General features: G+C 37.8%; 1 protein-coding gene across 2 annotated transcripts in view; it reads right to left on the bottom strand.

Annotated features, from left to right (window-relative positions):
• LOC127435405 (transcription initiation factor TFIID subunit 3-like) overlaps positions 1-25,940 on the bottom strand; it is a 91,207-nt gene that overhangs the window by 22,169 nt on the left and 43,098 nt on the right. For both annotated transcript variants that reach the window (XM_051688865.1, XM_051688866.1), the window contains one exon: positions 3,547-5,237. In XM_051688865.1, coding sequence (XP_051544825.1) covers positions 3,547-5,237 — 1,691 coding nt within the window. The remainder of the gene's footprint in view (positions 1-3,546; positions 5,238-25,940) is intronic.

Below are 25,940 nucleotides of genomic sequence, written 5' to 3'. Positions count from 1 at the left end.
GGCAAGATAAATATCTTTATGAGACAAAAATAAAAATTTTCTGTATGTCTTGCTCTTCTCTTCATCTCACTCTGTACTTTATCGTTTGTTTGCACCTTTCCTTGATCTCTCTCTCTCTGTCATTCTCTCTCAATTTCTGTAATTCCGTGTTTGGCGGCAGTAGTTCAAAGGCAGTTCTCAGGAAACAGCACTGGATGTTGTGGTTAAGGTCCAGAGATAGCACATTGCATTGTGATCCCACAGCATTGGCATTGTAGTTGGATTTGTCTGGTTTTATGTAAACGCAATACTCTTTTCACCTGAACTAATACAACCAGTGGCGAAAAGCCCCTTATTGCTACTGACGGCATTTTTCTGCTAATCTCTACGAATTTAAGTCCCTTGCACTCATACCGCAGGCCAACGCCTGATAACCCCTCAGCTCCATACCTCCTCGACTCTTTCCCTCTTTTTTTTCCCTTGACTCTGACTCTCTTGTCTCTCTTTCATTTCTCCAAGATGGCAGCAAAGCAGCCTTGCAAAAAATTAAAGTGATGGAAAGATTTAAGCAGGTAGGGAGAGAAATCACTTTCTCAATCCCATCTCCCAGTGGCAGCAATAATGGAGGAAAAATATGGAGAGAAAAAGAGTGCGGGGGTCAGGGATTTAGGTAACGAAAGAAAAAGAGACTGGAAAATGCTGGAAAATGGAATTCCACAGCAGTCTAAATCAATTCAAAAAGCTCTGATGTGGTGTACATACATTATCACTGCCGTTGTTGGATGGTGAAAAGTGATTGGAGGTTAAAGAAAGATAAAGAAAGACTAACACAAACTTTTGCTCACACACACACACATACACACTCTAAAATGAGCTATGAATTTGGTAAACAGAGGATTTGAGGTGTATTATCCCTTGTTTAATTCGCCAACAGATTGATAGTATGTGTACAAGGGCTCCATGCAAGGAGCAGGATTCCAGGGACAAATCGACCGGAAAAGACGGAAATGTAAATGTAGCTCAGTGATCTACCTCTGATCTCAAAGGCGCGCACACACACACACACACACACACACACACACACACACACAGAAAGATACACACACAGAAAGATACACTCATGCACGAAACGATGCCAGCTAGTAAATCTATCTGTGCGACTCCCTTGTGTTTTGCATTATTGATGCTGCACCTGAAAGTCATACTAAATTCATGCGGAAGTTTTATGAATGGCCAATGTGGTGTAGTTAGCATTCAAAGATGATAACATGTTGCTTATGTAAACCTATGTACACGTGATTAAGTGAGGCCAGTGCTGGGGAGTAACTCCAACTCCAATCAAGGTTAACATGAAATAAAAATGTATCCTTTTTACTTTCTAAATACATCCTGGTCTTATTGTGCTCGATTCATCAGTGCATGTTGTTTCAAATCGAAAAATTTGAATCTTGCTCTGCTTGAGATAGGAGTGGGTGATATGACCAATTTTATACCACGATAACGATATATATCATGATATAGTACAATTTGGGGGAAAAAAAATGTTAATGTATTAAATAACCATATCGTAATGCCTAAATTTGGAAACTCCAGTCAGTGAATTAAATACTTTATAAATGAAATCTACTTCTTATATTATTTGGAACTGAAAAAAATATAGTAAAAAAAAACAACAAAAAAAAACAAACATAAAAAGTAACAAAAAATAAACACTCAACTTCTCCAAAAAGCTACATTTCACATTATGCCACATTTCAATCTGATATGTTGTTAACCAATATTATTATTATTATTATTATTATTATAAACTTTCCTCAAGAAACTCAAGACCTTCTTAAAGCAATGCAACAAAGCAAATAATACATAAGAATACATAAAAAAAAACACTTCTTTCAGAACCATATCAAATAAATATAACAATTCTTGCAAAACTTTTAGGTGATAAAATAGATTGCTTGTATTACGAGTGATTATTGTTGTGCGACTGTTTTTTGCTCTGTGTTGGCTTTTGTGAACCCACACCACAGATGTCGCACCTGTTTTAATAACGAGCTCCTCTTCATTTTCATAACTTGTTTGGGAGTCATCCCCTTCTGTGGAGATGTCTTTCTCCATAAGGATTTTTATTGGGTCAAAAATGATTGAGTAGTGCAAGTGAACCCGCTCTACGCTCTCCTGTCTGTGTAGTACAAACATCTAGAAGCCTGCTGGACTCGCATGCACTTAGTGCTCCAGAAATAGCACGTGCCACATTCACGTGAAATACAGATGCACACGTCAGATGAGAAGCATATTTAGCGCTTTTGAATGTCATTGAATTTGCTTGGGCGGCCACAAAAAAAATTCAAATGCCATAAAAACCCATGTTTCTTCAATTCTCTCAGTCATAGGGGGCCTGGGTAGCTCAGTGATAAAAATACGCTGGCTACCACCCCTGGAGTTCGCTAGTTCACTAGTTCGAATCCCAGGGCATGCTGAGTGACTCCAGCCAGGTCTCCTAAGCAACCAAATTGGCCCGGTTGCTAGGGAGGGTAGAGTCACATGGGGTAACCTCCTCGTGGTCGCTATAATGTGGTTTGTTCTCGGTGGGGCGCATGGTGAATTGAGCGTGGTTGCCGCGGTGGATGGCGTGAAGCCTCCACACACGCTATGTCTCCGTGGCAACGCGCTCAACAAGCCATGAGATAAGATGCGCGGGTTGACTGTCTCAGATGCGGAGGCAACTTGGATTCGTCCTCCGCCACCCGGACTGAAGCGAATCACTATGCGACCACGAGGACTTAGAGCGCATTGGGAATTGGGCATTCCAAATTGGGAGAAAAAGGGGACAAATCCAAAAAAAAAATAAAAAATTCTCTCAGTCACACGTTAAGCCCTACTCACTGATAGATAAGTCCACACCACGCATATGGAAATTTACATAACGCAATATAAACGATATAGCAAAATCTCTATCAATTGACACTTTACAATATATCGTCACCATGATATATATCGTCATATCGCCCAGCCCTACTTCTAAATTATTTTCCTTATCGGCTTATTTAACAAATGTATCTTATTTTTCACCTCTCATATAGAGACCAATTTCACAATCCAATAAATTCCTGATTGATAAAATCAAATCCCAGAAATATGTAACATTACGCAAGTAAATTTGAGTGAACTGAGACAATACTTGAACATGCTCTCCGAAAATGCACCCTCTCTCCAATATGTAGTGTTTGAACTCAAATTAATTGTAGCGATTCGACTCGATCGGACAGTTCAAGTAAATGAACCTGTTTGTTTGAGCATCAGACCTGCCAGACACGGCAATATTGCCTCAACCATTGCCCTGAGTTTGGGGCGAGATTTTTTGTTTGTTAGACCTATGATAGATGAAGGGTGTATTCAGGAAACAATTTTAAAAAAATGTGTATTATTGCAATTCTCTTTGGTGATGCTAGTGTGCAAAAAAATGACACTTCAGCTTGAATTCGTTCATATTGTGCATTATGAGAAGCTCAAAGTAGCTTCCACAACAATGGTTAGAGAAGGGGCTTCACATGTGCAGGCGCTTCTTACCATTAAGCTTGGTTTATTAAGCTTTGGCTTCTCTTTCTCCTTTTCTTTTGTCTTTTCCTTCTTGTCTTTCTCTTTCTTCTTCTCATCTTTGTCTCGTTCCTTCTCCTTAGTCCGTTCTTTTTCCCGTTCCTTCTCGTGCTCCTTCTCTCGATCTTTCTCTTTCTTCTTCTTCTTCTCTTTCTTGTCTTTCTTCTTGTCCTTGTCTTTACTTTTGGTGTCTTTGGGGTGTGGGAAGAGTTTGTCGGGCAGTATTGGAGGCAGAGGAGGCAACATTGATGGGATGCGTAGACAAGTCTGGGGGCTGAAGAGAGGGGTGGTGGCACAGGCGGCGATGTCTTTGGCTCCTAGAGATATCCTCTTTTCCTCCTTGCCTCGCTCCTTGCCCTTGTCTCGTTTCTCCTTCTCTTTCTTGCTCTTCTCTTTATCTTTCTTTTTGTCCTTGTGCTTGTCCTTCTCTTTCTTCCCAGCAATGCCGACTCGCTGTTCCTCACCTCCAAGCAATAACTCTGGCCAGGGCATCTTGTTCTCTTCAACGAGTCCTCGCTCCTTCTCCCGCTTCTTCTCCTTGTTCTTGTCTTTGTTCTTACCTTTGTCCTTGCCCTTCTCCTTGAGTTGCTCCTTGTCTTTCTTCTTCAATTTGGCCCTGATGTCTTTCTTGAGTTTCTTCTTTAGAAAAATGGTGGTTGCCGGCTCTTTTCTTTCCTGGGGAAGTTTGAGAGTGGGTGGAGGTGTGGGGGGCGAGTCTGATGGGGAGGACAGGTAAGCGGGCTCTGGGGGTGATAAACTTGGTGCCTGAATTGGCTTTTGACCCTGATTGGCCTTTCGGATGACCTCGTCTATAGAGTCATCCATAGTCCAACGGTTGGGTGTGTTGAGGAGAGGAGGGATTGGCGGAGGTGGGTGTTTTACGGCAAGAGCTTGTGGAGGTTTGATGTGGCTAAGTGTGTGTTTAGCCACAGGTTTTGGAGGGTTTGGCCCTTCACTGTTCGAGTCCGAGTCATAAGCAAATGGGTCCGATGTGCCTTCTCCGCCTGCACAAGCACGAGCAATCACTGCGGCTATAGAGTTCTCAATATCCTCATCTCCTGTATCGTGACATCTGATCTGGCCATCACGAGAACTATCATCTCCTGGTGGTCCGGGCCAACCACGCCCAGCCACCCCCAAATGGACAGGACTTGGCCTTGGACTACGTGGGCTTTTGGGCCTAGCCGGTGACCTCTTTCCTGCCTTCTGATTGGTCTTCGGTGGCGTCAACGTAAGTGACCGCCCCAACACCCCAGTGGGTGCAGTTCCTCCCCCTCTTTTGGGTGACTTGTTCTTCTGCCGTGCAGGAGATGGGGAGGGGAGTTTGGGCTTGTGTCCAGGTGTAGGGGGTGCCACAGGTGGTCGGGGTAGTTCAGGGGAGAGGGGAGGGGAAGGGGAAAGGGGCATGTGCTGGGAGTTAAGTGAGCTGAGGGGTTCCCGTGGCTCATAGCTCCATTCTGGGCTAACGCCAGGTTTGGTACTCAGGCGGGGTCTCTTGGCAGCTGGCAATAAACCTTCAGGTCTGGGACTCTGTCCTTCATGACGACTGAGCCAGTTCTCATCATTTTCCTCTTCCTCACCATCCTCTTCCTCACCCAGGGAGACCTGCATGGCCTCCGCAGAAGTGCCCAAGTCTGCAGGAACAGGTTCCTCCTCTTCCTCATCTGCCAGAGGGAGATACACAAAATATTAATATAAGTCTAAAAAAAAAAAACTTTTTTTCTTTTTTTGCCAACTTTATTGTTAGGTACAGAACAAAAAGGGGGGAAACAGGATCAGGAAATGATTCAAGTCGGACACTGACAAATGATGGAACACGACTCAACGTTTTGGAGCACGTGTTCCAACTACAGGGACATTTTGCAATTGTTATAATAAACCATTATTTTATTAAAACATGAACATTTTCTGAAGAAAACATGAGTGGTGTAGAGAAAAAGCCTGTTTGCTAAGAGAAGTAATACAACACCAAGCCACAGCATGCAACACAATTTGACATAACGCTCATGTCCATATCAGAAACATAGTGGGAAGAGTTATGCACAGAAGTTTAATACTTACGGTTATGGTTCTTGTTTAAATCCTCAACCCACCATATGAGCAACAATAGTAGTATTGTTTGCCTTAGCAAACATCACTAATTAGACCTCATGCAGCCCTATTTTGCAAATACTGTAGATAATAAGGCAGCATGAGGATGGGGAAAATAATACAGAGGGAGTCAGTGTGAAGAAGAGGAGCAATATTAACAGGGAAAGAGCATCTTGGGGTGGAATAGAGGGTGGATATCAGAACAACAGATCAAAATCATCTACACCTGATTACACAGCAGAACAACAGAGTGAACAAGATATATACACAGACACACACACAACATCACACACACATCCGAGTGCAGAAGCAATCTCTGGTTAAATCAAACTTTTCTAATATCTTCAAGCACACATACACAGACCCTACTACACACTAGTGTTGTCTGATACCAGTTAACCAGTGGTAATCTGGCCACTGCAACACTCGCTTGTACTCTCTGTGCCACAATGGATGACAGGAAGTGCAGGCAGACCCCTCTGACACTCTCTATTATAAATAGTGTAATCTATATGGTAATATTGTTGTATTCTATACGTGCAGAATGGGGATAAGATAACATTGTGACTTTCTGCTTTCTTCCGGCCGGTGAAATGGTAATAGTTATCAAAGGTTATTTGGGAATGACACGCCGGCTGCTCTCTGATTGGCTGGGGCTGGTTATTTATGATACGAATTATGATAAAGATGATGTCTCTTCTGCGTCGGTCGCTCTCCCTCTCCTCGGCTCTCTCACACAATAAATTGCTATCGTTAATCACGGGAAGGCTTTGTGCTGGCGTGATTACTGCGCCAGTCGCCATAATAAGAATTTTTATTTAAAGGAAGAATATGGATTTGTCATCACCTCCTCAGCGTGAGGGAAAGTGACAGTATTTCACGACGCTGACATTTAATTTGTATGAAAAAAAGCATGGGTGATATTTGCATTTTACGTCTCTATCCTTAGTTTTCTCTTCTTCCTGGAATAGAAGTACTCATTTTTCTCTCAAACAATTAATGCAGAGAATGAAAAAAGGGAAAGTGAGTTTGAGAGTTTGAGGATGGATATGACCCTGGCCCTGAATAGGGTACAAAATTATTTTAATGTTTTTCCCCTTTTTCAATGATCAGGTTGTGCTTAAACTTCAGGAAATGTAGGTAGTCAAATTCAGAAGGTCAAACGAAATATTAGGATAAATGGATTTTGTATATCTATTTATTTTATATGAGGTTTGCAATTTTTGCAAACCTGTTACTAATATTTAGGACATGTCTAAATACAGTTTAAAACTGTTATTTAAAAAGTGTTATTTAGTGTGATTGTCAGAATGATTAACAGAATTGCAGACTTAGCCTCAATGACGCTATCACTCAGTATAGGCAAGCTAGTCTGGGACCAAATGTTGAATTAAAGTTATTGATACATTTTCATTTCTCATAAATTAAAGACAAATATTCATTTGATCATTTTTCTCTCAATAACTTTACTAACAATGTTGAATGGATGACAGCAGACATTTGATGCGTTTAAAATGACCTACATTTCATGCTATATTAATCTCGTGTTTGATGATAGTTTATATCCAAAATATCTAATAGTTCTTGCAACAAAAAACATGGAATTTGTGCCTCTAATGCCATAAAAACTAATAGGACACCAAAGTGCACCCAACTCGTGGAGAGTACCACATATTATATGAAAACCAGCATGTGTTTGGTGCTCAAACAAAGTGCTCATGGGAGGGATTAAAAAGATATATTCCTGAATGTGTGTGATAATTTTCAGACATCAGGCCTTTACTTGTCCGTCCAGCAGAGAAACGGCTTGGTTTTCACTTGAAACCAGTTTCTCTTTCATCTGATATCAAAAATCACCCCCTCCTTCCCGTTTCATTTGGCACTGGCGAAGAAAAGCATGGATTTGTACGCTCTCACATATAAACACACAGCGCTTAATTGATTGTGTCACTTACAAATGCGAATAAGACTAAAGACAGGGAGTGATAATGTGAGAAAGCCACTGCGCCAAAAATGGTACATGGGAATGAAAACAAGCTTACACACACATTGTGAAGTAATTAAAATGGAGAGATAAGGTAAAGAGTGAATGAGCAGAGAGAAAGAGAGCTGTCAATTTACCAGAGTCCAATGCCTGATGCAACTAACCAGCTCTCTCGAACCGTCATGCTAATACACACACAAATAGTTAGGTATGGTAAGGGGGGTTGAACTCATATCACTTTCATTAAAATCTTTCTCAGCACCCCCCCTTCCTCTCTCTGTGGTACATTAAAAAAGAAAAGTTGGATTAAGGGCTGCTGCAATTAAAGACAGCTCGTTTATTGGGGGCTCCAATCAATGGAGAATGCGAGTCACAGGCTAAATGAGAAGAGATAAGATACTTTTAATGTTCCAATTCCACACAGCCTCCTCGCGGGACAATTACTAACATCTGAAAGCGTCCTGTGTGCATGTGTGGAAATGAATCAACCTGTAGGAGTGTGTTTAATGGACGAGAGATCTACAAAACAAACTTTCCTACAATAGCTTTTTTTAAAACCAGTTTGATCGCAACTGTAAGAGAATTATGAATGATTTAAAACAAGAGGAAATGCATTGATATTATATTAATATTAAAAAGCATAACATCCATTAAAACATCTAAATCAATTCTGATTGTCCATATTAAATAGATAAAAAGTATACACTCTACCAATAGACATATACATCAATCAGCCACATCATTAAAATCACCTGCCTAATATTGTGTAGGTCCCCTCGTGCCACCAAAACAGCGCCAAACTGCATCTCAGAACAGCATTCTGAGATTATATTTTTCTCACCACAGCTGTACAGTGCGGTTATCTGAGTTACCGTAGACTTTGTCAGTTCAAACCAGTCTGGCCATTCTCTGTCGACCTCTCTCAACAAGGCATTTCCATCCACAGAACTGCCACTCAATGGACGTTTTTTTTGTTTTTGGCACCATTCTGAGTAAATTCTAGAGACTGTTGTGCATGAAAATCCCAGGAGATCAGCAGTTACAGAAATACTCAAACCAGCCCGTCTGGCACCAACAATCATCCATGCGATTATCTAATCAACCAATCGTGTGGCAGCAGTACAGTGCATAAAATCATGCAGATATGGGTCAAGAGCTTCAGTTAATGTTCACATCAACCATCAGAATGGGAAAAATGTGATCTCAGTGATTTTGACCATGGCATGATTGTTGGTGCCAGTTGGGCTGGTCTGAGTATTTCTGTCAGTAAAAGAGCCTGTTTTAACCACTTGATGATGATTTAAAATAATATATATGCAGTAGAATATGTTTAATTTGTCTTGTTTCCATTCTGAATTCATGCTGCTAATGCGCTAACATGCTATGCTCTAGTTCTGGTAATTAATGATGACACTGATACTGCTGGAAAGATCAGTGTCTAAAAGTGTTAATGTGCAGAATAAATATAAAAGGATGATGATAGGCTTATCTTAACTTGGGCAGATGTGTGAATGGCTTTTGCTGCAGACGGCACATGAGTAAATGGGCACTTGAGGGTATTTAAGTAGATTTTATTCCTTTTGTAGACTAATTAAAACAAAACCTCGCATGACATCTTGGAAAATTTCACTACATGAACAATCAGACAGATGTTGGTAAATTTGCACCAGCTTCCTAATAAATCTGCACGCCAGTGTGTCCTTGTTGACTGATTTTGACTGACTGAACAAAATAAACAAAATCAGCTGTCTGCGTCAAGGTAGGTGGAGCTCCAGGTCACACCTACCAATGACGTCGACCAATAGCAGTAAGATGTTTAACAGATGGTTAGATGTTTTCCTAAAAGTTCACCCAGGCGAGCTGTTATGAACCACCGAAACAAATGCAAAACCACAATTTTTTTGGCCAGATTTTGTTCTAAATGACATCACACCCATTTGTTCTTCTATTTCATAGGAAGTATATTTGGGACTTTAGCCTTCCCTTGTGTCACTTCCTTAAAGGAATATTCCAGGTTCAATACAAGTTGAGCAAAATTGACAGCATTTTTGGCATAATATTGATTACCACAAAAATGTATTATGAATTGTCCCTCCTTTTCTTTAAAAAAAGCAAAAATGTTGGTTCCAGTGTGACACTTACAGTGGAAGTGAATGGGGGCCAATTTTTGAACATTAAAATACTGTTTCAAAAGTATAGCCACAAGACATAAAGGATATGAGTGTAAAAATGATTTTAGTGTGACAAAATCACTTAACTTTTTCTGTGTAAAGTTATAACCAATTTTACAACTTTGTTACCATGATGATGTAGTCAACAAACCCTAAAATGACTGTAAAAATGATGATTTAAACAACTTGAAAGCTCAAATAATACACAAGTTTTAACAGAAGAATTAATGTAAGTGCTTTTATAAAATTATAAGCTTCACGTTTCTGTTTAAACCCTTCAAAAAATTGTCCCCATTCACTTCCATTGTAAGTGCCTCACTGTAACCAAGATTTTTGCTTTTTTTAAAGAAAAGGAAAGATGAGTCGAAACTCATTTTTGTGATAATCAACATTATGCCACAAATACTGTCAGTTGAGCTTAACTTGTATTGAACCCGGAATATTCCTTTAATTTTGATAATAGAAAAAAAATGTCAACGTACATTTTCAGTATTCAAATGGTATTAGTGTAAAATAGGTGTTAATTTCAGAGATGTTGTGTATTGTTCATTTGCAATTATTAAATTGTTTTTCATTTATATATTGACAATAATCGGCCATTGGTAACCATGCTTTCTTGATATTGGCATTACACATTGGAAAACCCTAAAAAAAGATGTTTCTTTCTTTTTTTTTTTTTTTTATTTTGCCATTGACTGTCAAACAACTGCTATCAATTTAAATGACAAAAACTATCATTTTAATTCATTAAAATTTCAATTATAAAAAAGTCTTCAAAACCAAGTGTATTATGCTAAAAACTCCATATACAAAACAACACAAAAAAAAGTGTCATCTAGATGGATTTACATGAACGACATATCAGAGACTATATCGTAATGCTCAATAGTAGTGTTATTTTATTATTGCCATGGTATAATATCAAGGCTTTTTTTTTTTCTAATTTAAATAGTATCTTATTTTATGCCAGGTTTCAAAAGTACTAAATAAAGGAATATTCTGGGTTCAATACAAGTTAAGCTCAATCAACAGTATTTGTGAAATAATATTGATTACCACAAAAATGTACTATGGAAGTGAATGGGGCCAATCTGTAAACGCTGAAATACTCACTGTTTCAAAAGTATAGCAGCAAGATGTAAAGCATATGCATGTTAACATGACTTTAGCAACATAAAATCGTTTGCTTACCTTTTCTGTATAAAGTTTTATCCAATTTTACAACTCCATTGCCATGACAATGCAACATCTTAAACCCTGTAATCCCGGTAAATGATGATTTAAACAACTTTACAGCTAAAATGATACACAGTTTCCGACATAAGAATTCATGTACAGTAAGTGCTTTTATAAAATTGTAAGATTTACATTTCTGCCTTTAAACCCTCCAAAAATGGGCCCCATTCACTTCCATTTTAAGTGCCTCACTGTAACCTCATTTTATTTATTTTTGTATTTTTTAAGGAAATGAGGGATGAGTCTAAATAATTTTTTGTGGTAATCAACATTATGCCACAAATGCTGTTGACTGAGCTTAACTTGTATGGAACCTGGAACATTCCTTTAACTATCTTCTGTTATGTTGTAACATACTGATGTAGAGGTCGACCGATAATGGATTTTAACGATACAATAACTAAGTTGGGCAATACCTGCCGATAACCGATTAATCAACTGATAGTTTTTAAAATTGATTGAACACTCAAAGTAAAATAGTGCTGAACTTTATTACAAACATAAACAGTACTGACTGAACCATGAATATGTACTGTACACTTTTAAATGAAATAAATACACAAATATTAATACATATAAACTAATATTCACATTTTAAGTCAGCTGATTTTTAAATTGATGTTGTTTCCTCAGTCCACAAGAGGGCGCAATAAATACATAAACCATTCTGCGCTGTTATATTATTGCAAAGAACATTCCTATCCTGACTGTTTAAAAAGAGCATTTCATTTTCAACTAATGTGCATAAAATAAATAAATAAAAAGTTTTAGTCGGTCCGTATTCTCAAATGTTAAGTCAAAAGTAAAATGAGGGGGGAAAATGCTTCAATAGACAGTTCATATGGTGTTACACTTGCACTGATTCCTACTACTCTAGACTCAAGCTTCATAATAACAGCAAAATACCACATTGTTTTTTTTATTCAGTACAGTTGTATGTAGAGTAGCAATATTCACAGATAGCAGTGGTATTCGGCTGAACTCGGTGGTGAAGCGGCTCAGACTATGAGCCCAGGCCAGGGGCTGTTCAAACAGATGGAACACAACAGACTGGAACTGAACACGAGGATCTTGAGACACATTTCCAAGTTGAACATTTTTCCTGACAAAGCATTTAAACAACTCATTGCTTAATCTGAGAAAATCTTATAAGAGAGCAAGATGCAATGCCCATAGACCTCCACCTACTGTAAGGGGCTGTTCACACTGAATGCTTTTGCAACCATCTATTTGTTTTCTATGTAAAAGCATGCTAGACGAACATCTTTGTTTCACTTTGTTTTTGTTTATTCAGCGTCTTGTGCAGGAGCGCATTTTTTTAGATGATGTGTCTAATTAAAAAGAACTGTAAAAGCATATTGAGACACCTGCTTTCTGTTAAACTGTATTTGTTGCACTGTGTCTAGCCTTTTTTAGCACAAGAATGTGATCGATCTGAAGTCATCGTATTGCAGTGAGGATAAAAAAATTGAATTGAAATCAGATGCTTTTCTGATTTGTTTATACGTTTCTCTTGGCTGCATGAAGATATTAATTTGCTTTCTCACGTCACTTGCTTTAAATATGCAACTTAGCTGACTAACAAATGCATAAACGTGATCAGCTGGATATAAACTAATGCAAATAGATAATAATAGATGGTATCTATCGTGACATTTAAACGTTTGGGTAGAATTTCCATGTATTTTTGTCACATTGTTCTAACCGCTTGAGGTTAGCTTTAATGTTAGGCAAACATTACTAATGCAGCATCTAGTCAACAAATTAATTACTTTACAATGATATGACAATGTGTACTGTAGTGTACTGTATACATACCTTTTTGTTATTTATGTTTTAAATCTGCATCTGAAGTGTTCTGCTCCATGCAGAGTGTACTCTCACGTGTCAAAACAAACACCACAAGGCATCAGTGAAGTGATAGTTTTTATTTCGCCTCTAGAGGCCACTCTCACACTGTCTAATGACAGCGGACCCTTCCCAGCCGCTCCAGCACCGGACACAAAGGGGAAAGCTATCGGTGTGGATTTTTGCCGATAACCGATAGTTTTAGAGATCTGTTATCGGTGCCGATTAATTGGCAAAACCGATATATACCGATATTATGATGCCTGATTTTTTTTACTTGAAGCATGAAAACCTCTCAAAGCATGGAATAAAAGAAAATAAACAGTACAGAGTAGTAATATCGGCCATCATATTTGTTTTTGGCCATAACATAAAATTATCACAATCTATATAGGCCAAAATTCAATATTTGTACATTCCTATTTTACATTTAACATGAAAACACATGAGAGGAGAGATGCTGACTAGTTGAAAGAACAAGAACAAGATGAAAAAAATGCTTTGTGTGAAATAAATCTAAGCAGAAGTAGAGTTTGCTGTGACTTTGACCTTGTCTGCAGTATCTATCTTAAACACGCACAAATGCACCAGCGGCTTTCTGTCCTGCAGTGTCTCCTTGCTCTTGCGACCTTCACGTCCAGCAGAGGAAACTTCTGCACGCTTTCGGCTGTAAGTCATTCAAGAATAAGCTTTGAATAATTGTCCCGCAATATAAGTCTCTCTGATTAATTGCCTGAGATAAGAGCAGCTTCTCTCTTGTCTGTGGCTCCTGTGCTCACTGCAGGGCCCTGCTGAGTCCCCTAATCACAACACACACCAGTTATCAGTGCGTGTGTGGGGAGATTCAGCTTTACTTGGGTTAACATGCAATAGCAGGTTTTGCATAGACTTGTGCAAAATATTTAAAGGAAATTCATTTATAGCATATATGAAAGAGTAATTTTTTATCAGTATATCGTGATCTAGTTATTTTTGCTGTAAATTCAATGAAAAATTGGTTTATATATATTAAATAACCATGTGATGTCGTCTACTTTTGGATAACTCAGTCAATATACTTTATAAATAAAAGGAACTTCATCTCATTTGACATCTCTTTTTTGGGAAGGAAATTTTATGGATGCAAACAAAACATAAGACTAGAGATAAAATGAATAAATCTGTCATCAGTGCAAAAACAGCTTCACATTATTTACCACCCGAGTTAAATTCAAAAGAATCACAGCAGTAAATTTATATTATAAAACATAGGGGTGAGCGATCACAATTTAAATCATTTTATGTCACTATACATGTCTTACCTAATTTTCTCTTTATTTGGAACTTGACAAACATACTCAAAGTAAAAATGTAAAAAAAAAAAAAAAAACATACAGGCTCACATACAGTATTTCAGCCCGATATGTTGTTGACCAGTATCATTATTATAAACTTTCCTCAAGAAACTCAACATCTTCTCAAAGCAATGAAACAATGAAAATAACACATAAGTAAAAATTATCCAACAAAAATAAACACTTCGTAAGGCTCTTAATTAAGTAATCTCTACAGAGAATATTTGAATATCTTTAGGCAAACATGGCCATTGTTTCCCCTAATATCTGACAACATTGAACAGAATTTTATGAAGGGTGATGATGTGTAGTTTAATACCCCTTTATTTAGGTACATTACAGTGTTGTAGCTGTTTTACTTGTCAATGGTGGTTTGAATGTCGGGCTGTCTAGCCATTTGAGATGTTTGACTTCCTCCATAGCGTTTTAAGGTAAAAAACTTTCAAGTATAATTCCAATGGGTCTAGTAAGTTTAGTGGTCTGCAGCACAATATCAAGAGAAACTGGATTGAGTGGCGCGAGTGATCCCGCTCTGCCCTCTCCTGATTCTGGAGCACAAATATTGGGAAGCCTGCTGGACTCGCATGCACTTGCATGCTCAAGAGATAGCTTGTGTAACACTCACGTGAAACACAGATGCCCGTGAGAAGATGAGAAGCAAATTTATGCTTATGAAGCGCCGATGCAATATGTCACTGAATTTGCCGAAATTTTAAATGGCAAAAAAAAAAAACCCTGTCCATGTTACTTCAATTCTCTGAGTCTCAAGTGAAGCCCTACCCACTGATAGATATGCACATATTTACATATCATGATTAGGGCATTGCGATAGGCTGTAAGACGTCTGTTAGACACAAAGACACGTGCATGAAGAAACACTATTATATTTTTAAGAACACATAAAAGAAAAGCCATCAATGCCAGTGTCTGATGCATGGTTTGTTCAGAGGTGTGCAGCGTGAACCTGTCTCATGGAACATGCGCATATAAAGTGTTATTCTTTTTTCCATGTTTCATTCATCTTAGGAGGTGCTCGAAGTATAGTTTGCTTTATTTCCACAGAGCAGTTTGTGCTTACGCATAGCAAACACAACTCTACAGGTTCACTAATATACATATATCTTTGTATTAAAGAAACAAAGATGAAAGTGATTAAATCATTAAATAATACAAGACCACGTTCACCACATTTAGGCAGCATTAACTGTATTGATGAAATGCAATACAAATACAAATTCGATAAGAACACATTTGGCAGCATTATTTTGGGAACACAAGGAAACTGAATAGGCTTTCAACTAATATGGAAACGTCTCCGGTTACACATTTAACCTCGGTTCCCTGAGATGTAGGGAATGAGACATTGCTGTTAGCACTATGGGGAGTGTCCTTATGATCTTGCTGAAACCCTTATACAATCACGCTGGTCCTCTGATTGGCAATGGTGTCTGAGCCCCGCCCCTTAAGGCGCGCAGTTGGCCTATATAAGCGGACACTCAGTCACAATTTCTTCAGAATTTTCTGACTGAGGGACAAGAGTGAGTCACTCGTATTATGAAACTGAAGTAGTACTGTGGCCAGCTTTCGCAATTTCTCATTCCCTTCATCTCAGGGAACCGAGGTTACATGTGTAACCGGAGACGTTCCCTTTCGATTCAGTTCACTCAAAATTGCGGTAACTATGGGGAATTATATCCCATCACGGCGCACAACGTGACATTACTGCCCGACCGATATATCGGCTGGCCGATATTATCGGCCAATATTAGCATTTCACCGCTATATTGTATCGCCGTATATTTCACCGATATGCGCAGATATGAAAACTTTTTTTCAGAACATATAATGCAGAAAAAAATGCTTTAGAATTGGTGTCATTACGTAGTTTGTCCAGCAGAGCACACTCCGACTCCATTGTTTACAGAGCTGACTCTATTGTTTTGTTTTTCAAAATAATCAATCGTTTGTGTTCAGAATAACTTTATTTGGCGACTGGAGTCGTGTGGATTATTTTGATGCACCCTAAATATGCATTTTGGACCATCAAAAAATTGAGTACATTCACTTGCATTGTTTGAAGGACGAGGCCTGAAATGAAATCCTAAAAGTCTTAAATTCTGTTTTGATGAAGAAAAAAACTCAGATACATCTTGGATGGCCTGAGGGTGAGTAAATTATCAGCAAATTTTCATTTTTGGGTGAACTATTCCTTTAAGTGTTTATGAAGAGTCCCACGTGGCGGACGCCAGATGGAAATTAATGTAGTCTGAGATTTATATAAACCATATAGATATACACAGTATGATTTATTAACCCTCTCACAACATGGTTGCAAAAGTGGTGATTCATAATGTCAGAATGAAAAGCTCTCAATGCTAGAAAGACAGCCAGTAGTTCTAGGCAGTTGATGTGTCTCGCCTGTACTGCACCTGTCCAGGTGCTGAAAGTCGGGTGTCCATCGCACACCACGCCCCAACCTGAGTTGGATGCATCTGTGGTCACCACTTTTCTTCTGAAATTTTGACCCAGCATAAGACCCTGTTGGTAGAAGGCCGGCGCTGTTCATGGTGCAAGAACAGCCAGGCAGCGGCGAGTCACCACAATGTGCATGCACCCGTGGATCCAGGCGCGATGTGGAACGTGTGCTTGAGCCAGTACTGGAGAGGTCTCATGTGTGAGGTGCATGCAAAAAGGAGATTTGCTGGCTGGGGAAAAGTGTGCTTTTCGCCCAGTTGACATTCAGACCCAAATTTTTCAGATGGCAAAGCAGCAAGTCTCTGTGTTCGGTCAGTGAAGCCTCTGTTTGGGCTAGTAATAACCAACTGTCGAGGTAATTCAAAACATGCACCCAATTCATTTTCAATGGGGTTTACGCCGCATTGATACATTTTGTAAATGTGCGGGAAGCCAGAGACAGACTGAAAGGAAGGACTTTGAATTGATATGCAGTTCAAATCTCAAAAACCGCTTGTGACTCGGTGCAATTGATACATGAAAGAATGCGTCCTTCAGATCTACTGACGCAAACCAGTCCTGAGTATGGATGTGCGTTAAGATCTATTTCTGAGTTAACATTTTGAATAGGTGCTTTGCGAGTGCGTGATTCAAGCATCTCAGATATAGAATGATCGTCTTTCTTCGGAATGAGAAAATAACGGCTGTAAACCCACTGTGTGTCGCAGTCTTGGACAGTCTCTATCGCTTTTTTGCAAGGAGACGGTGAATCTCTGCGCGCAACACCGCCGCATCCTGTGGTCGGACCACAGATTGCAAAACAGATTGCAGACTGGAGTGAGGTGGCCAGCGTACAAACTGAATCGTATAACCGTGCTTGATCGTTTTTAACACCCAGTCTGACATGCCCACGAGGGCTCGCCACGCATTCGTGCAGCAGGACAGCGGGCTTATTCATTCGCTCACCATAGGAAAGCATTTGAGCATAATGTGCGGGGTGTATGATACAGCTGAAGCCAAAAGTTTACATACAACTTAGCCAAATACATTTAAACTCAGTTTTTCACAATTTCTGACATTTCATAATAGAAATCATTCCCTGTCATAGGTCAGTTAAGATCACTACTTTATTTTAAGTCAGAATAATGTCAGAATAATAGTAGACAGAATGATTTATTTCAGCTTTTATTTCTTTCATCACATTCCCAGTGGGTCAGAAGTTTACATACACTTTGTTAGTATTTGGTAGCATTGCCTTTAAATTGTTTAACTTGAATCAAACATTTTGGGTAGCCTTCCACAAGCTTCTCACAATAAGTTGCTGGAATTTTGTCCCATTCCTCCAGACAGATCTGGTGTAACTGAGTCAGGTTTGTAGGCCTCCTTGCTCGCACAAGATTCTTTAGTTCTGCCCACAATCGGATTGAGGTCAGGGCTTTGTGATGGTCACTCCAATACCCTGACTTGACTATCCTTAAGCCATTTTGCCACAAATTTGGAGGTATGCTTGGAGGCATTGTGACCGAGCTTTAACTTCCTGGCTGATGTCTTGAGAAGTTGCTTCAATATATCCACATAAATTTCCTTCCTCATGATGCCATCTATTTTGTGAAGTGCACCAGTCCCTCCTTAAGCAAAGCACCCCCACAACATGATGCTGCCTATTCACGGCTGGGATGGTGTTCATCAGCTTGCAAGCCTCACCCTTTTTCCTCCAAACATATTGATGGTCATTATGGCCAAACAGTAAAATTTTTGTTTCATCAGACTTGAGGACATTTCTCCAGAAAGTAAGATCTTTGTCCCCATGTGCACTTGCAAAATGTAGTCTGGCTTATTGTGGCGGTTTTGGAGCAGTGGCTTCTTCCTTGCTGAGCAGCCTCTCAGGTTATGTTGATATAGAACTCGTTTTACTGTGTTTATATATTATTATCTACCTGTTTCCTCCAGAATCTTCACAAGATCCTTAAAGGCACAGTTAACTTCAGTGTATGTAAAAATCTGACCCACTGGAATTGTGATATAGTCAATTAAAAGTGCTACAATCTGTCTGTAAACAATTGTTGGAACAATTACTTATGTCACGCACAAAGTAGATGTCCTAAACGACATGCCAAAACTATAGTTGGCTAATATGAAATCTGTGGAGTGGTTACAAAATAAGTTTTAATGACTTCAACCTAAGTGTATGTAAACTTCTGACTTCAACTGTATACCGCAATATAAATGATATATAAATATCTACTGGTTGATATTTCTAATATTTCACAATAAGTAACATTAAACCACCCAACCCAAAAGTATTGTGTTGTAACTACAAATATAAGTTTAAAATCAGGGTGACAACAAACTTAAAGGGCAATATGTAACATTTAAAACTTTGTATCTCAAAAGAAATGCAAGAGAGAAAGTCGTGGAACAGAAAATGCACACACATACGCCACATTAAAAATGATAAAAGCAGTGAAAATGTATTTACACATCAAAACTCTTCCTTGATGTTGGTTTGCCTTAAAACAGAAGAGCAAGCAGAGTTTTTCCACAAGGAAGAAAAAAATAAAAAAACATTCAAAACAGCCGTGCGAAAAAAGATGGAAATTTGAAAGTTTACTGATAAACACACAGGCCTTTTGTGGTAGAATGTTACTATTTATTATGAAAAAGCAGCATTTTTCCCCCTTCTTTTGTCATGGACACAGTGCATGCATTTAGGTATGAAGGTAATGTGAATAGAGTAAGACAGTGGTGAACACTTAACACTCGGCTAATAGCAAATCTTTTTTCTCCAGTAATTTAATGCCATGCCAACAGGGCTCAGAGCCTTTGAAGTTGCAATGTCACATCAATTATTGCTTTCCTATAAGTAAAGAACATTCTACTGGACATACATGCTAATAGTGTACATTGCATGATTCGAGTTTGAAAAAAAGGTTAATTTGGAATTCATTTTCCCACTTCACCAGAGTTATTTAATCAATGATGCTTGATTACGGTGAAGTTGTTGATTCATATTTTTTGTTTGTCCGCAGCTGTTTTTTTTAATAGACGTCTCTATGCCACATTTATTTGACAGAAATGTCTTTATTACTTTTAAATATGCAGTAATGACTACATTATTTGTCAACAACCCGCATATAAATGAAAATGAGCATTTTAGTTTTTTCGTTTTTTGCTACAGTATATTGCAAAGCCCTATATAAAGGTGAAAAGTAGTTCTGTATCATTAAAAAAACCCCCACCATAATAATGTATGACTTATCGTCAACTAATTGCTCACGATGATAAATGCAATAAACACTAAACAATTTCCCAAACACAAGGGTGTTGATATTATGGAATACTGAGCATTGTGACTACTGGGAAATTATACAACAGCTCAGTATTATGCTGTTTAGTCTTTTGTCACTCTTTTCTGTCTCTGTGGCTCGCTGTCTTTCACTCAAAGTCTTTCTTTCTTTCAGAAGAGTGTTGGAGACAGACAGACTGGTGCGCCCACATGTTCTCAGTGCCATACATGGAACTTCAGTTGAGTAACGCCACCCTACCCTCCCTCGCTCTCTCTCTCTCTCTCTCTCTCTCTCTCTCAACCGGTACAAAGATCAGGGGCCCTGATCGCCTTTGCGATTAGAAAACCGCAGAATTTTGCCATCCCCAAAACAAAGTGTTTTTAAAGCTTCTGTTTTCTCTAGCGCTGGCGCCACCAGGAGTACAGTAAACAATAAACACTGATGGATGAAGCCTGTCACACATACATACACATGGACGCCAGCACGTACACACACCACACGCATGTACCACACACACACCTTGTTCAGGTTCAGAGTGAGAGTGCATGTTGTGTTGATGACTAATTTGAATTGTATTGAGAGGCAGAGCATGGAGGTATTGTGTCAGTACCTGTTACACTTCCCATGGCCCTGTCTTCACCCGCACAGTCACTGAAAACCTCGGACTGCGGCTGCACGACACCGGGTCACTCAGGCGACTCGCCTAACCGCTACACCAACACCTGCCTTGAACTCATCAACATGCAACTCAATACGACACCCAGTGCTTCCTTTACGATTATGTTTTTACATAATAAAAGAAAAATGTTTTGGCCAAACCTACCAAAATAATTTTTCCGCCATATTTCTGTTTTCTTAACGAAATATAATTTAATACAACAAAAATCTGAAAGTCTATTGTGAATATCTATCTTAATACACAACTATTCAACATGAACAAATATTCAGTAATAAGACTGATTTAGGTTTGCTTAAAAATGTGCATTTTTAGCATTTCATAACATAGTAATGGTTCTTGGCTCATTTTGTGTCAGACATTATACTACAATTAGTTCCAGTCCTCGAATCTGATTGGACTAGAGGCATTCCAAGAGTGCTGATATTCCCTGATATCCCAGACCAACAGCAATGGGAACGCTGCACTGTTTGTATCACTCTGCTTGTGTTTATGGTGTTCAATACTCAAGTGTAAGAGCAGTGCTAAATGTGGGGATTTTCATTCATCCCTGTGACATTAAAGATTTAAGCCAGCAGATGGTGGCAAAAGTCCATCTTGTATGTGCTATGAGTTAAGTTGACGTTGAGTTAACTGCGTTGTCAGTGCGTGAGTTTCACTGAAGTCATCCGGCATTGTCTCTCACTCCATGATTGCTTTACCGTATAGCTGAGAAATAGAGTTAAACTTACAGCTATATACGGACATATAGCACTCTTGCTCGTGTGAAACCGCTTTAAAATAACTGAGCCAATTCAGAGAGTAAGTGGGTTGTCTGATTAAGTCCATGACATTTAGACTGTTCACCTGTGTTCAATTATGTCTGATTCGGCAATCAGTTTGACTACTTCGATAAAGTAATCCAAGCTGATTCAGTGAGTGAGTAGTCTGATTCAGTCCATAATTTAGATTGTTCACTTGTGTTCAATTCAGCCTGATTCGGCAATCGGTTCGACTAATTTAATAAAGTAATCCGAGCCAATTCAGCGAGTAGTCAGATTCAGTCCACGATTTAGACTGTCCACTTACGTTTGATTTAGTCTGATTCGACAATCGGTTCTACTAATTCCTTAAAAACAACTGGATCCAACAGAGCGATTCATTAAAAAAACTTGATAGAATGTTGCGTTTTACATATTCAGTCATGTCTTTGCACGCAGTCAGTGAGAATAATGCAATACAAAGTTATGTCGACTATTTTTTGTCAATAAGTTATTTTACGGTGCACAGTCTTTCGCTTTCGTCACATAAAATTCAGAAGCTCACAACTGAGGTACATTTTTTCCAAGAAGCAGTAGATTCAGCAGCAGTGCAGCACTCGTCTTAAATAGCGGTAGAGGAAACACTGCGGAACCGATGGTCCAACTCCACAACCCAAAACAAACAGTGTCCTCAATGGATGCCATTACTCTATTATGCGCAATCAAAAGCGAGTAGCACAATTCAGCTAACGACAACAGAAAAAGGTTGATATTTTGGCCTTGTTAAATAAACAGATCTTTAAGTTGGCTTATCTATACATCAGAATAAGTTCGCTGGCTAGCAAACAGAATTGAGGGGAAAAAAAACAGTCCAGTTGAACACTTAACTGTGGACTTACGGCAAATTAACTTTTACTTCAAAGTGCTCGACAATTACGTCTTTCAGCAATTAGTGGGCTTGAAAGAACGGGACCCACTTGAGCATTATCAGTGAACCGGTAGAGGAATGCCCCCGAGCCGGCTCACAGAGGGGTGGGAGTATTATCCTGGGAGTCTGAGCAACTCTGACGCCGTGGCAAAAACACACATACATCTGAAACCAGCATCACACACACACAAATGTACACAGACACACACACACACGCAAAGCATGTCAGTGAAGGGTCAAAATCAGCGTTAAAAAGTCTTTACCCCACCAAATGCGCCAACAATCCTATACACAAGAAAACTATTAAGCGGTCAAATGGGGGGTTTAAAAGCAACCAAAATTTGCCATCTTGGTGCATTTGAACTGTTTCCAGGTTTAATACTTTTAGAAACGGGAGTCAGGTCTCCGTTCATCAGCGGTTTAAAGGCTGAGAGTGATGCTGAAGCCTATGTTCAGATTTTAATGCTAATAACACGCTGCTATCTGAAGCAATTAGACTGCGTCCGATCCCTATCAGCTCTGTGTGTTCCCAGCGCATCTAAAGAAAATGTTTGCGTTTGAAAAAGTCCATCACGTAAACAGATAAGGAGCATTGCAGCACAGCACAGCGTCTGGCTGAGTTGACTTTGTTCTTGCGCAGATCAGTAACACAAACCTGCTGCTGGTTCTTATGAACTCTTGCTACTGCAGATAACTTATGATCATATGAATATATATACATAAATGTAGTGAACTTATCACTGTGAGATATTACCACTATTGATTTGTGATATAAATTCACAATATCAAAAGATTTTTGTATCCTGACAATATTTCGGTTGAATTTTGGTTGTACATTTCACGTTTTGGAACTAAAATCAACAGCTCGAAAAAACATAATATAGTTTGTATATTGTTTTAAAAGAAATCACATTTTTACCAGTAACACTGAAAATCGTACGTAATAATGGTTATAAAGTGTAATAAAATATCATTGCTTCCAATGGTCCATTTAAAATATCTTTAACACTTTACAGCAACAAGGTTGTATTTGTTAACATTATTTAACTACATTAACTAACAATGAACAATACTTTTACAGCCCTTCTTAACCTTGTTATTTTTACCATAGACTAATACATATTGTATTCAAAGTTGTATATTTTAACATTAAAGCATTATGAACCAACAATGAACAATTGTATTTTGATAAACTAACCTTAACCAAGATTAATAAATGCTGTTAATAAAAATACTGTTCATTGTTACCAAATACATTATTAATGATAGCAAATAAGCAAATAGAAACTTATAGTAAAGTATTATGAAAAAAGTAATATTTATTATTGATTTGAACTATTAATTGTATTTTATATGGAAAATCAAATATTTAGTCTTTTTGAGCCACTGTAAACTTTATAAACATAATTACCTGACAATTACCAGTTTAAATGAAATTATGTTAAAATGTATTATGTATTAAAATGTAGATGCTCTATTCTAAACCAATTTTTTTTCCTTGCAGCAATTTTGAGATTTTCTTATTGTCAAACAATTTATACACACTTATACCCAAAACACTAATGTTATTACTTTTACTTTGAAAGTTTAAAAAAGTTTTTGATGATAAAGAAACTGTAATGTATAATAAAAAATAATAATAATAAAAAAAAATAATGCATTCAAATATATATATGTAAACTACATATGCTAATTGAAATACAGAACCAAAGAATGTATAATGTTGTACAAGTTTCCTAAAAAATAACTGACCTTTTTTGAGAGGCAATGACAATGGCCTAATCTATTGGTCATCAAAAATGTTCTAGTATTGTTATCTAATTTGTCTGGGTGTCTGCGTTAGATGTGGGAGGAATCCAGACACACTACATTTCCAACATAGAGAGAGATGGAAGCATCACGAATAACATGTATATGCATGTATGGACGCCGCAGTCAACTAAGAGCAAATTAAACTGTAATTCTCTTCAGAAGGACAAAACGTTTGTGCATTCTGTAGAGTAGCAGCATAGTTAAGGTATCTTTTCAATCTTACAATCGTTTAAAACATGCCCATTTCCACATGTTTGGTTTGATGAGAAATAAGCTGTGCTATTTGAAATAAAGTCATCAAAGCACAGCAAAAAAATAAATAATAATAATAAAAAAATAATCAAAGTTTACTTTTCATAATCTCTGAATTAACGTGTTATTTTTTATTATTATTATTTTTAATATTTTTCATTGCACATTGTGGGAAAACTTTAGCATATATTCTACCAATTTCAAAAGCTTTGTTTAAAAAATTCTCCCAAGTAAATAAATCAGCACAATTAAATAATAATAATAAAAAATGTAAATGTTGGTTTGTTTTGCTTGTTGTAAGACCAAGAAAGAAATGTCATCTATGTCTAATGTTGCAAATCAGCTGTTATTTACATAATCAAAATGTATTCTTACATATATATATTCTTGTATGATCAATAAGTTAAGCCATTTTTATTTGTGTTGTGCTTTTCGCAATACAAAAAAGCTTTTCAGATGGTACCGAATAAAAGACTGCTGTAATTTGTGAAAATGAATACATTTTAAAATAAATTAATACATTTCATGATACTAATTAAATGTGTATTAATAAATGTATTAGTATGTATAAATCAATTAATACATTTGTGCAACAGTTTGATAAATCTTCCATAATTCTATTTTGACCACAGTAATAATTATAGAATTCAGTAAATTACATCTGGCATGCCTTTCATTTTTGTCAACAAAACTAAATACCGATTAAGAGGTGTGTTATAATTTTGGATGATAAATTGTGCATACTTTGTGTGTACTCAGTAGCTTTCCATAAAGTTGTATAAAGTGTAATAGGAAAGGTTAGGGCATGTTGTCACTAGACAAGGGTGACATTCCTGTGGCCAGGCCGTGACCTCTTTCTGAGTGTGTTTCAGGTCATGGGGTCAGGTCAATTGGAGGGGAATGTTATCTAAAGAGCTTTATTTATTTATTTAATCTTTTATCTGACTCCACTCCTTCGCCACTGCACGGGATTATCCGAAAAGACGGAGGAAAAAGACCGAGGTATAGGCAGAGGATACTGCTGCTTCAAATTAGCCAGAAAAAATAATCAGCACTTCAACACAATAAACACTGTACCTCAATTTTTTATGCAAGAAGTTAAATAAACTCCTGGCAAAGTTTCTGGTAGGTAAATAAAAGTTATCAGGTTATTTGCCCTCATCTTTTTCTTTTTTGTCTCCTGTGTTTCAATTCCGTTAACATTTTCCCAAGTAACAGTGATTCACGTTTAATTACATGAAGAAGCCTTTAATTCTCAAGGCCGTAGAAACCAAATTGTCTGTTTATAGATAACCAACATAATTATTATTATTATTTTTTTTTTATTTTTTTTTTATAAAGTTAACATGTTCTGTAATATGACATGCTATATTCCATCTAAAACTATTTTAAATAGCTTTCTGAGTATAAAATATTATGCATGCAGCTTTTATGACTTCATATTAATTGAGAGAGCACATGGTATGTGTACATTTTTTAAAATCATGTCGTAGGGTCATTTAAAATGAACTAGTGAAGGCAATGACATGTTGACCATTTAGAAGACCAAAATAT

The sequence above is a fragment of the Myxocyprinus asiaticus genome, chromosome 45 (assembly GCF_019703515.2).
Source record: "Myxocyprinus asiaticus isolate MX2 ecotype Aquarium Trade chromosome 45, UBuf_Myxa_2, whole genome shotgun sequence".
Lineage (NCBI taxonomy): Eukaryota > Metazoa > Chordata > Actinopteri > Cypriniformes > Catostomidae > Myxocyprinus > Myxocyprinus asiaticus.
The sequence above is the reverse complement of the archived record's forward strand: the minus strand, read 5'-3'. Positions and strand labels throughout refer to the sequence as shown.